General features: G+C 43.1%; 2 protein-coding genes across 3 annotated transcripts in view; both read left to right on the top strand.

The window, feature by feature from the left end:
- Positions 1 to 6055, top strand: part of ERCC4 (ERCC excision repair 4, endonuclease catalytic subunit) — a 34715-nt gene extending 28660 nt beyond the window's left edge. The window contains exon 11 of the mRNA XM_030884009.2: positions 1923 to 6055. Coding sequence (XP_030739869.1) covers positions 1923 to 2656 — 734 coding nt within the window. The 3' untranslated portion in view covers positions 2657 to 6055. The remainder of the gene's footprint in view (positions 1 to 1922) is intronic.
- A 4463-nt stretch (positions 6056 to 10518) lies between these two features.
- Positions 10519 to 13593, top strand: part of MRTFB (myocardin related transcription factor B) — a 283651-nt gene continuing 280576 nt past the window's right edge. For both annotated transcript variants that reach the window (XM_060284211.2, XM_060284212.2), the window contains exons 1-2: positions 10519 to 10800; positions 11965 to 12060. The gene's annotated coding sequence lies outside the window, so the exon portion shown is untranslated. The remainder of the gene's footprint in view (positions 10801 to 11964; positions 12061 to 13593) is intronic.

Below are 13593 nucleotides of genomic sequence, written 5' to 3'. Positions count from 1 at the left end.
TCTGTGTTTGTTGGTTGCTTCTTGGCGCTTTTCCAGATCCCAGGTGTGTGGTACTCTCACTGCCATGCAGCGTCCCAGCAGTGGCTTCCACCAAGACCTGCTGGATGCCACGTGCACCATGGTGCAGGGTTAGCCATGTCCCACGCCCCAGGCCCTGTTTTCCCATGTCAGCAGCTGCTTTCAGCCAAGAGGCGTGGGAAGAACAATACAGTTGAGCCCTTTTCTCCTTCGGTGGGGTCCAGCACAGTTAAAGCGGTGGGTCTCAGAATTCAGCATACTTAAGAATAACCTCTGATGCTTGTTAAAACTGTAGATTCACGGACCCCAGTCCATAGCAATTCCAAATCAGTAGATCTGAAATGGGGTCAGCGTCTGATGGACGTGGTCCTTGGACCGTACTGGGAAACACTGCCTCAGAGTATCTTTTGAAGAAGATTCCTATTAACTCAAATAGGCTGTGGACATGTCATGCAGAACAGCAGGATGTCAGGCAATATGAATGAGGTAGTTTGGAGCAAGTAGGTACCACACAGAAAGCTGTTCACAGAAATCTGCCCTTTCGAGTTCAGTCCTCTAAGCGCTTGTGTTAGCTTTCCTTTGCTGCTGTAACAGATTGCCACAAACTTAGTGTCTGGAAACAACACACATTTATTATCTAACCATTATTATCTTACAATCCGAAGTCCAAATGGGTTTCACTGAGCTCAAATGAAGGTGTGTGCCGGGCTGCGATCCCCCTGGAGGCTGCAGGGGAGAATCCCTTCCTCTTCCAGGTTATCCAGGCCGCCTGCATCCCTTGGCCCATGGCTTCTTCCTCCCACTTCAAGGTCAGCAGCTCCAACTCTGAGCTTCCTGCTTCCCTCTTTCATTATAAAGACCCTTGGGCCTACCTGGGTGATACAGAATAATCTCCCAATCTTGAGAGCCTTAATTTAATCACATTTCCAAAGTCACCTTTGCCGTGTAAAGTAACATATTTGCAGGTTTCAGGGATTAGGACATGGACATCATCAGGGGGCCACCATTCTGCCTACAACAGCACTTTTGAGTCCTTCAACCAGCAGCGTTGGCATCACATGGGAGCCTGTTAGAAACGCAGGGTCTTTGACCCTATTCCAGACCTACAGAAACAGTAGGTACTTTAACTCCATCCCAGGTGATTCATATGCACGTTAGTGGGAGAAGCTCTGTGCTCTTGTTTTTCCCAGCTTCTCGCATTTTCCCGTCTCTGGACTCATTGATACAAGCACTAAAAGCTCCAAATTTTTTCACAGCAGTCCACAAGGCAGTTCATGCAGAGAACATTTCTAAGCATCTACTGTGTCCTAGGAATTGGGACAACGATGATCAGTAAAGTGTGGTCAGTGCAACAGTGAGGGACCATAAAGCAGGGGTCCCCAACCCCTGGGCCACGGACCGATACTGGTCTGCAGCCTGTTAGGAACCGGGCTGCACAGCAGGAGGCGAGCAGCGGGTGAGTGGAGCTTTCTCTGCAGTTCCTCATGGCTCCCCATGGCTCACATCACCGCCTGAGCCAGCCCCCCCGCACCCACACATCCCACCCCCGTCCGTGGAAAAACTGTCTTCCACGAAACCAGTCCCTGGTGCCAGAAAGCTTGGGGACCGCTGCCGTAGAGGAACCACAGAGGGAAGATGATGGCAAATGCTGGTATTTGTGAATTCTAAGTAAGGAAGTACCACGAGACCCCAACTTCCTACCAGCTCTATTTAGTTTAAGGGAAATAGCCTTAAACTGTAAATAAACCTTTTTATAATACGGAAAAGTGTGGAATAACATGTCATACTGTGTAACCAGGCATCAGAGATTAACAGCGGAAACATAGATTTTTAACTTTGTGCTCTGCCACCTTTGAGAGTTATTCCTCAGTGACGTTACTTAAAGTGCTTCTTTTTCTTCATAGGCGGCCAGGAACAGAATGGTACCCAGCAAAGTATCGTTGTGGACATGCGCGAGTTTCGAAGCGAACTCCCATCTCTGATCCACCGTCGGGGCATTGACATTGAGCCAGTGACCTTAGAGGTCGGAGACTACGTTCTGACTCCAGAAATGTGCGTGGAGCGCAAGAGCGTCAGTGATTTGATCGGCTCTTTGAACAATGGCCGCCTCTACAGCCAGTGTATCTCCATGTCCCGCTACTACAAGCGGCCGGTGCTTCTGATCGAGTTCGACCCCACTAAGCCTTTCTCTCTCATGTCCCGAGGTGCCTTCCATCAGGAGATCTCCGGCAACGACATCAGCTCCAAGCTCACGCTCCTCACGCTGCACTTCCCCAGGCTCCGGATCCTCTGGTGCCCCTCCCCGCACGCCACCGCAGAGCTGTTTGAGGGGCTGAAGCAGAACAAGCCACAGCCGGACGCGGCGACGGCCATGGCCGTGACAGCCGATTCCGAGACCCTCCCCGAGGCAGAGAAGTATAATCCCGGTCCCCAGGACTTCTTGTTAAAAATGCCAGGGGTAAATGCCAAAAACTGTCGCTCCCTGATGACCAACATTAAGAACATCGCCGAATTAGCAAGCCTGTCCCTCGACAAGCTGGTGCTCTTGCTGGGGAACGCGGCAAATGCCAGGCAGCTCTTTGACTTCATTCACACCTCCTACGCAGAGGTCATCTCCAAAGGGAAAATGGAAAAATGAACAGTGGTGCCTGTTTTCTTATCCTGTGACTATGCTTCTCGGCTGCTCCTTGCCTGCCCTCACAGGTCTTTATTAATTACTAGCCCAGTAGCTCATTCTCTGCCAGTCTTTGAATGATTAGGCTCTCTCCTGGGTCAGGGGACCAGAGGCCAAGGCTGGGCTCTGAACTTTGCGTTCAGGAATCATTTTTGCTTCCCGCGCCTGCTCTCCTCCTTCCCTGCACCATCCTTGCCAGGTCTAGTACGTTCCATTTTTACATGAGGTGTCAGGATCAGGCAAAGTGTCTGCAGATGTTTATAGAAGGCCATTTCTGAAACATGCAGAAACTTAGGTTTCCTCCACAGACTGAAAACGCACCATCGTGTTCTTACCCTCTGTCTACAGAGGGGCTCCCAGGACACTGAGAAGGGAACATCTCTGCCATTGCCGACCTGTTCTCCCCTCCAGGTTTTCCTCAGCTGCGTGCTTCTCCCACCTGTCTGCCTCTGGGATAAATTCATGGGGACTTCCTACTGCTAATTTAAGAAAGGCAGCCACCTCTAAAACCGGCCAGTCGGTCTTCTGATCACCTGAAGATACGAGGCACGTACTATAACTATAACTGGATTGTTCAAAACCAGTATTTTTAAAACATGAAATGAATTACCAGTTTACGGAATTGGATGGCGTGGGTGAAGGAGCCCTGAAAATGCTCCGTTTTTATAGCTGTTTATCCTCCTAAGTCCCAGCAGAGTCTCTTAGACTTCCTCCTTCCCAGCCCCTCCTCACCTGTCCTGGGACCCCCAGCTCGGGTCCTCTCCCGCGTCTCCGCCCCCCACGTCCCTGTGCCAGAGCAGCCTCCTGCGCCTGTGTGTGGGGACTGGCACACAAGCAAAGGAGGGACCCACAGCCTTTAACATTTGATTTTCCTTCCATGAGTTGAGTCAGAAGGGTTGTAAGGAGATGGAAGATCAATGCATAGAATATATAAAAATCCTAAAGAAATATATATATATTTGAAAATCCATAAAGAAAACAGTCTCATTCCAAACCTCCTTCTGGTCCTTACTGAAGTATATGTACAGGACATTCACAGCATCTTTGTGCAGTTTTTAAACTTTTATATTGAAACATTATTAACTTAGGTATTATTCACATATTTAGTGATGTGTAGTAAGTTTTTACCTCAAGAGCTGCTGTAGACATCAGTTCTGCTGGCCACATCACATAGGGTCACATTTTGTCGGCCGTGTTTTTATTTGTTACACTGTTGGAACTCGGAGTCGACAGTGGACCATGTAACGCAAAATGGTCTTCAACTTTAACAGAAGTCTTTCAACTGTCATCTCCAAACGGAACCTTTCATCTTGATTTCTTGGTATGTCGACATATGTTGAAGTATATGGATTTTGAACTCTATACAAGGATACCACAAGAATGAATTAAGGGGTATCAAGGAACCATATTTGTTATCGTCTGACTCTGTAGAGTGACTTGGAGAGGAGAGAAGAAACAAAAAGTTAGTTTAAGGCAGAATAAAGATTTGGGCTACTAATTTTGTCCCAGGGTTAAAAATACACCCTTGAGAATAGGAAAACAAAAATGTCAGGCACATATGTTAACCTTCACTTTTGTATGCATTTATTTATTTAAGCATTCAGTCATAGTTAAAAGTACATTAAAATAGATACCACCTCAAATAGTAATGGTTATTATAATTTTGTTTCACTCTATCCTAGCACTTCTGCTTGAGAGATGTAATTTCTGTTTTTTTCTCCTGGTATAATTCCACCTGCCTTTTATTCTTTCATTACGTAAAAGGAAAATCCTAACAGCACATTCTTTGGTAAGGGTTTCACTCCAAGTTAAGTTTTCAAAAATAAGCTCTCAAACCTACCATTTTAAACAGTCCTTGTTATCTGCTACAACATAGAAAACAGTCTTAGTTGTATTAGAGAGCCAGTGTCTTCTGTCTCCCAAATTCTGTTATTTGCTGTTGTACCTACTAGACATCTTAAGACAGTGCACCAGCTCATGTGTGTTTGAATTATGAACGATACTGTCTAATGAACTCTAAAATGGTCATTATAGTTGAAAGGCTCTCACTGCCACTTCCTCTCCCAACTAAAATATATTTTAGTGTCTCCAGTTGTGGAAAGCCTTCAAAGCAACCATCATGTATTTACTTTTGCCAAATTCTTTTAAAATTTTTACAATCCAAGAATCTTTGGCAAAGAACTAGAAATGCATGCAGTTGCAAGAAACTATATCACTTTATTTTCTAGCACCATTTTATTAACTTTGCCTTTTTCTTTCAAAATCACGAACATCCAGTTTACTTATGAACTCATGCTTAGCTTTTTAAAAACCTTTTTTAAAAACTTGAGACCAACATTATTCTAGGTTAAAAGTTTTTTGCATAAAACTTTGAGCATATGAAATATTGTGAGAAGTCGTTTTCAGTTTTAACTCACAGTGTCTCTCTTGATACTTTCTTAAAGTTATATAAGAAGAAATCATTTATAATAGTGGCCGTAAATAATATCCTTTTGGCAGTAGTTACTGTTTCTTTAATCTGAGGCTTAGTATGTCTTTATGTCTACGTATGTTTGGGCACGTCCAGAATGCAGTTTCCCAGCTCATGAGGGACTGAAAATAATTGTCTCATTTATCAACCCACTGAGACACAGAGGGTTAAGTCTAGATTCAGTTGTGTTGAGATAACAGAATATAGAGTTAATAAATGGCCTCCAGCAGGAAAACCTACACTGAAGCGAATCTGGAGAGGTGGGTGAGGGGAGAAAGACAGGAATTATTAGTCTTTGCTTTAGTTTTTCAAGCATAATTTGATTTTCTTTTGGCTCAGAAAACTTCTTTAGGGAAATTCCCTTTTCTTTTGTGTTCAGTTTAACCTACAAATGTCTCCTTAAGAACCAACATTTTAGGAAAATTCTTTTCTCAGGCTTGGGCATATTAAAATTTACCCAGACTTTGACATGAGTTGTCACTTCTCTTCATTATTTTGCTTTCTATTTTGGTTTATAGCTATTTCCTGTCTGATTCTGGACTTCAGTGCTTAAGTTACCATCTTTATCCATGGGTATTTGGTGGCCTACACCACTGTTGTTTTTTTGATGTAAGGGTATATAAGCCAAAATTTGTATGGGAGGGAGACCTAACCATTTACATCAATTTGTAACAGAGTTGTTTGTGTGTGTTTTAATAACGTGTATTTATTCAGTATTCTCTTCAGCATTCTGTGGGCAAAATAAAAATAACCATGTATAGTGAAAGAGAATATATTCCCAGTACATTATAGTTACCAGTGTGTTGGTAAATATAATTTAAAATTCAGAGAATATTTAATTGGTTTTTTTTACGCAGAGTAAACGATTAAAGCTGAAATGCACTTTGAACCACTGCTTTGGCATTTGACTTGCTTGGTAAACCCACTTTCTAAGGCATCAGAGTATTTTTCTTTTGGTTATTTTCCTTTACTGTTTTTCATTTTGTAGCATGTGTCCTTAAGGAAGGGGGAAAACCATTCTCCTTCTGAAAATACTCATTTGTTGACAATGTAATGAATATGGGGTAAGTATAATGCCTGGGACACCTTAACTCAACAAAGATTAATTTCCTGCCACCCCTGACTCATACATTTTTGTTCCTTCAACATTCCTTTTAAAGTTAAAAGAAGTAAATTACTCTTTTAACACATTGCGAATTTGTTGTAGCCTCTTAAACAAGTTAATCATTAGTTTACTAATTGACTCATTTCAATGATTTAAGTATTTTGCTTCTGCCTTGAAATGTAGAACCGAAACCCTCTTTAACATAAGGTGTCAGACAGTGTATTTCTCAAAATGTTTTAATGTCCGAATACTCTGGTAGAATGATGAACCCTTACTCAGTAGTAATATAACTCACATGTATTAGCATTTGTGCTTTATCTCATTTAATCCTCATGGTAAAGCCATAAAGGTACTATTACTTAAAGTCCTCTTTTACAATGATAAAACTGAGGCACAGAGAGGTTAAGTAATTTTTCCAAGGTCACCCAGTAGTAAATGGAACCATGATTGGAACTCAAGCAGTTTGACTCCACAGCCCATGATGAAAAACTGGGGGCAAAGGAGGGCCGGTGGAGAGTGGGAGACTGTGCTTTGTGTCCCCTTTCATAAATCTAATGACAAATACAGAAAAAGCAGATTGGTTTGTTTCCATGCCTGTCAGAGAAAAGTGTCAAGAGCAGGTATGCAAAACTTGGAAAGCTGTCCAAAAGAGTACTGAGTACCCTTACTCTGTAGACCTGGATGTTGCCTAGTGACCTCTGCTGCCCGGGGATTATCTGATTTTCTACGGCTGGGAACCTTTTGCTGACTGATTAGGAAGGCTATTTTGCAAGCTTATAAGAATAGGGGTTAATTTGCAGAAAACTGATAGCATTACAAATGATTCTTGTACAGTAACACCACAAAGAATATTGCCTAGTGGGACATTAACCAGTTTTGCATTTGTTAGCAAATTTATTCTGAATTCCTTTGACCAACTACAAATCTCCAGGTCCTTGAATTTTCTCTTGAATCAGTCTTGACATCTTACTGGTTTCCTCATTAATTGAATTGAAAAAAATCTTTGACTTCTGTTATTTTTCTATTTGTATGAGAGTCATGTTTTTAACCTTTTGAAAATTGTGCTTTGCAAATGGTGTTGCCACATGAGCTCCCATGTAATGATGAATCCATATTTCCAGCCTCATTCATCCTAAAATGAAACCTTGTAAATTAGAAGGTGGATTTTATTACATATATATATACATATATATATTTAAGAACTGTACTTTGGAACTAAGACATTAATATTAAAAACTATAAATTGATTAAATATTTAAGAACTATAGACACATTTTAACATGCTGGTTCAGTGGCCCTGTCTTTCTCATTCCGTTTACAAAAGCTCAATGGAATCTTTAATCTGAATTCCTTTTCTGTGTCGTATTATCAGTGTTAAAGAGACTTGATTCATGAATGAGAAAAAAGAAGTTTCAGATATTCCCAAGGATCCATTTGCATGAAGCAGGTATTTCTACACGGAAAGAACAGTGCTCCCTGGGGGCCTGGGAGACAGGTAAACAAAATCAACTTGTGATTTCAAACAAGGGAATTTCCTGGGGTTCATGAAAATAGTAAATAAACTGGGTCTGATGAAATGGTGACGCGGTATATTTGAGATGATATTTGGGGACACTTTTCCTGTAATGATAACCTCCAGAATTTTGGTGTCAATGAGAGAATGCCTTTCACTGAGTAAGAGATTTGCTTCCCTGTGCAACTTTGTTTCTGGGAAAAGTGACACCCGGCAGAAGCTTAGGGAAGAAGAAAGCTCGGTAGACGAAGAGAAGCGTGACCAGGCAGGTTTGGTTTTGGCATAAAGCGTTTATTGCATAAGGCAGAGAGAGAAGGCAGAGGGCTCTCCCTGGGTTCAGTGCTGTAACTGTCCGTGCCATCAAGGACATTCAGTCGTGCAGTAAAGAGACGTCAAACAAAGAACATGAGCAAGTAGAATAATAAAAATGCCACAAGAGAGGGTGCTCCAGGGGCCAGAGGAAGATGTCATATCCAATGGTAGGGAGCAGGGATGGCCTCAGAGAGAAGATAGAATTCAAGATGGCTCTTAAAGAACAGCTAGAATTTCATCAGACGGAGATGCAGACAGTGCACTTAAGTCCCAGTCCAGAGCACTAGCAAAGAAGCAGATGGGAAATAGAATGGTGTTTAAAGAAAGAGTCGTGAACAGCAGAGTTGGAACAAGACACGGGGGCCATACCGTAGGAGCCTCTCAAGTGCTAGGCTCAAGGAGTTTGTCCTCATTTCAGTAGAAAAACGAATGCTTGAGTAAGGGAAGGACGTGACCACGAAGTCTGTCTTAAGATTTCGGTCTGGCAGTAGTGAGTTTGAAATGGAAAGAGGAACTAACATCAGTTGAGCACTTAAGGTGCACCAGGTATTTTATGTATGTTACCCCATTAAATCCTCACACCCTGAAATATATGGATTATACCTGCTTTACAGGTGAGAAGACTAAGACTCAGGGATTAAGAAATTAAAGTCACAGTGGAAGTAAACGGCAGAGGTGGGACTCCAACTCAAAGCCTGCTTTCCTTCTACCATACCTTCCTACCTCAAAGGAAGGGCTGGAGGTGAAAACACCATTTCAGAAGCTGTTGTAACAACCTCAGCAACAGGTGCCGATGGCCAGAACTCAGATGATAGCTTTGGAAATGGAAAGAAGGACATAAATGGAAGAAGCATCAAAGGACAGTCTATGGAACATAGCAAAGAAAATATCTGCCTAGGAAGAGTCTAAATAACACTTAGCCTTTAAGCCTCAGGAAATGATGAAGCCATTAACAGAAACAAAGAGTCTGGAGAAGGATCCTATTGTGTTGGGGAGATTAAGCTCAGTTTTGACCAAGTTGGTTTTGAGATAACCGATAGTCAGGTGGACAGTCTCAGCTGAAGATGTGGTAGACAACTGCTTAGAAATGAGAATTGAAGACATCAGATAAATGGTTAAAGCAAGTATGAAACAGACAGGACTTTAGAAAATGCCTAAATTTAGGAAGTGAGACAATAGAGGAGACAGACTATAAAAAGAAGATTCTGAATCATGCAGCAACCAGAATCAAAAGCAGGAGAGAATTTCAAGGGAGTGACCCACAGCATCAGGAGTGGAACAGTAAGAACACGGGTGGCCTCAGTTTGCAGCAAGGCAGAGAGCTCTGGGCATCCCGGGACACACACCAGACTGAGGGGCCAAAGGAAGCCCTGGATGGTGCGGATGCAGAGAACAATGGGCAAGCCCCACGGCCAAGGTGATTTTGTAGGTGATCAGAAGGCAGGAACAGAGCCGAGTGAGAGAAGGAAGATGCTAGAGAGAGAACAGATAATCAATGGAACCAGAACTCGGTGCTGGGGGTCCAGGGGGTGGAGGGAAGAAAGAGTGGTTTTGCTTTTCTTCTTTTCACACCTACATAAAACCTGTTTTCATACGGATTTCGCTCTTCTTAAAAACCAGCATTTAGAGTACCATCTACTCCCAACTTGGAACGGAACTGGCAAGCCCCAATAAGTAACAATGAGCCCTTTCCCGAAGTCTGTTTTAAGGACAAATGCTGCTGTTTGGCGGTGAAGTCTGCTTGTGTTTAAGCTGGAGGGGGGATGGCCCAGAACCCCTCTGTTTGTAACCTGGCTGGATAGTTTTATTATTATTTAAGGCGTCCCTTTCAGTGATTTAGGAAGCCAAAATACGTGCTGGCTCATGCCGTCTGGAAACTGATATTCTGTTCAGCAGCTCTCACTAGCCAATCCTGTGACTTGGTAAGGATTTTTATTTTGGTCGTCCTGCGCCTACTGTAACTGGGGCAGCTGAGTTGCTATGGTGATTTGTTCTCCAAACAGAGCACTTTGCCGCAATACCTTGAAACAGCAGATCAATCTACTTTACGTTGACTTGATCATGACATTAATTCTAGTTGAAACATCCCCACTGCTCCCGTCAGGACTTGTGTGCAGGAACTTTAAATCGGGGCCAGGAAGGCACTGGCTAAAGGAATCACAACTTGGGCTTTTTAAACCCCGGCCTTCACTATTCCTACCACTGAGACTTGTTGGCTCACAGCCTAAAGCTCTACCAGGGGAGGCGGGTTGCAGCTGGGGGAAGGTTCATCACTGAAGCAATTATGTGGTTAATCGTTCCAGTGTGGGCACCGGCTGCAGGCTGTGACTCACGCCCCACTCTGTCACTAATAATCGGTGAACAGGATGCACAGAAAACTCAGCTGCTTTTTCCCAAGTCTCTTGCAAATCTGCAAGTCGCTAAGATCTGGCCTTGAAGAGTGGGGAGAAAGGCAGACCTCCACTCCATGACGTGGCCCTCTCTGTCTCCACCGGTAGGGGTCCCCATTGAGTCACCGGACACTTTAAGGAGGACTGCACTTTGAATGGGGTGTATCTGCCTCTGATTCTTGTCCGTGACATGGGAGAGAACCGTGACATGGGAGAGAGAAAAAAGGAGCTGCCTGATTTCCAGCATGACTCATAAACAAACGGAGGACAGACTGACTGCCTCTTATCAGAGCCTGAGTATGCGCTCCAGGACTGAGGGTGAGTCATACTGGAAGTCCCGAGTCTTTTGTTGGTCAGAGGGATTGTTTTCCCTGCGGAAGTGGTGGATTTGGGGAGGTGGAGGGGTGGGGGGTGGTGGGTGGGGGTGCTGTGTTTTGTTATTAATTTCTTCAATACTATCAGTGACCCCATGCTAAGCCTTGGGCTCCTAGGTGAGATCTGATTCCCTCAAAACCAAAAAGGCTTCCAAACTGAAGATAAAAACTGGCCATATCCACAAGGAAACTCATTTGGAGTTGATGGAAATGTCTGGAATATTGCAGTGACAGTGTCACAACATATACATATGCCAGTTATCATTCAAAGTATACACTTTAATTATGTGCGGTTTATTGTATGTAAATTACACCGCAAAGATTTTTTTAAGTAATAAACGCAGTTAACAGTTTGGTGGAAAAAGAAAAGACCTGGCCAACCCATTTTTATGGTGATTTATCCTTAAGCTCTCGGTATACGCCCTCACTACCCCATCCATACCCATCTGTTGCTTTGTATTTGGATGCAAACACAGAGGAAGTGTACACGCATGAAAGGATGATGATGTCATACCACCTAACACTGGTGTGCTGATCCCACACGCCCAGAGTAGTGCTGGTAGGTGAGTTATTTATTTTTACTGACCCAAGACAGCAAGGACAGGTAAAGCATAGACTGGCAACAAATTTGGAGAGGGGGTAGATGCTGGGTAGCAAAGGCAGAAAGAAGGACCTGCCATGCACCTGCCTGCACCTGCTCCCCGGCAGCCTCAAGACTGGAGACGTCTGTTTATGCGCTGGGTGCCTTCCCATTTCAGCAAATACAAGTCAGAGCAAGCCAACAGCATAACTGCGCCCAGGAGCTTCGCCGATGGGCGGTGCCGACAGATCCCACACAGGTGAAATGACTTAACACTTGGACGCCAGCAAACCCAAGAGCAAGTTAATTTAGGGGGAAAGGAACACATGTGTGCTTAGATGACAAAAAAAGAAAAACCAAGTGGTTTGGCAGTTGGGGCTAATCAAGAAAGAGCCACAATGAAGGGAGGGGCGGCCCAGATGTTTTTAGATGTGATCGACCTCAATTGGGAAAATATGAATATGAGTTTATGCAGGGACTGGCTCACGATCTTCTTCTGAAAAGTATGTGATACTTTTCTGCTTTCAGATGACATGCCTGTGGTGGACAGGAAAAGTGACTGTTCCTTCCTCCTCCTAGAGAGATTCTCTCCATAATACCTGCTTCTGGCTGATAACCTTGTGGGTAAGGTTTTAATTATTTCTTTCATAGTTCCGTATGTCAGCTGCTGTCTTTTGGTGAACAAATTCAAGGGACACAACAAAGTGATTTGGAAAATTTGTCATCCTTACAAGAAGGTCATTAATATAGGAGGGCTTTGTTTTAATCTCATCTCTCTGTTACTAAATCTGTGGTGGGGGGAGGTGCTTGTGTGTATGTGTGTGTGTATTTTCTGACTCCCTGGATTCTGCATATACTTTGAAGGTATGTCCTTGCCACAGAGGCTGATCTCACATATACTAGCTGTGTCCTTAATTTCCAGAGACAGTCCCAAATTTCATCTATTTACCTGACATACCCCCCATGAATGCATTCATTCTTTTTAGACTGTTTTTTGCTATACAGGCACACCTTGGAGAAACCACAGGTTTGGTTCCAGACCACCTCAAGAAAGCAAATATCACAATAAAGCAAGTCACACAAATTTTCTGCACAAATTTTATGTGCAGCGCACATAAAAGTAATGTTTACACTGTAATGTCATCTATTAAGTGTGCAATAGCATTATGTCTAAAACACAATGTACATACTTCAGTTAAAGAATACTTTGCTAAAATATGCTTACCATCATCTGAGCCTTTCGTGAGTCATGGCAGTAACATCAAAGATCACAGATCACGACAACAAATATAATAATGAAAGATCTCGAAATATTGCCAGAATTACCAAAATGGGACACAGAGGCATGATGTGAGCAAATGCTGTTGGAAAAATGCCAATAGACGTGATTGATACTGGTTTGTAAAAAACGCAGTAACTGCAAAGCACAGTAAAACGAGGTGTGCCTGTGTAAACACGATCTGTAGAAAGGATGACTCAGCAAGTGTTTACTCTTGAAATTCAGGGTCTTCAAAATCATTATTTGGAAAACAATGCCAGTTAACTCAACAAACACTCATGAAGCACCTACTGTGTGCCAGACGGTAAGCAGAACACAGCCCAGGGGCTGGAGTTATAGGTTGTTGTTTTTTCCAGATCTTAAAAGAATCTGAAAAGCAGAGCCAACTTTTGAATTTGTAATAAGGGAATTACAGTAAATATTACTTGGATTAAACACACACGCACTCATTGCCTGGAAATGACCAAACCTTCCAAGCACTGTGATATGCATTACAGAGTTCTGGGATGCCGTGAGCATAGGTTACAGAGGCTGTAAAAGTAGACTTCGTGGCAAACTGCCCAGCTAGGCCTTCTTTCACATTTAATGCCTTGTAGGAATAAGATAGCATGAGACGAGTCTTTCCAGCCGATGAGAGAGCTGAGTTGTCTTGAAAAGTCAAGGAAACAATGTCCTCAGCTGCTGAAGGTCTCTGGACTATTCCCTGGTTTCGCTGAATGGTGTCAGAGGGTGGTTTTGAAATGGAAGAGAATTTTTATAAAATGAAAGACAAGCCCCAGGTAGGTCTCTATAACTTACTCCTTAGAGCAGTTTAGGAGATACCTTTGCATGTGGTTTGTAATAGGTGCTTCAAACCTTCCATCTATGCCTTCAAACTG

This window comes from Globicephala melas, chromosome 15 (genome assembly GCF_963455315.2).
Source record: "Globicephala melas chromosome 15, mGloMel1.2, whole genome shotgun sequence".
NCBI classification, from domain to species: domain Eukaryota; kingdom Metazoa; phylum Chordata; class Mammalia; order Artiodactyla; family Delphinidae; genus Globicephala; species Globicephala melas.
This window is presented reverse-complemented; position numbering and strand designations above follow the sequence as displayed.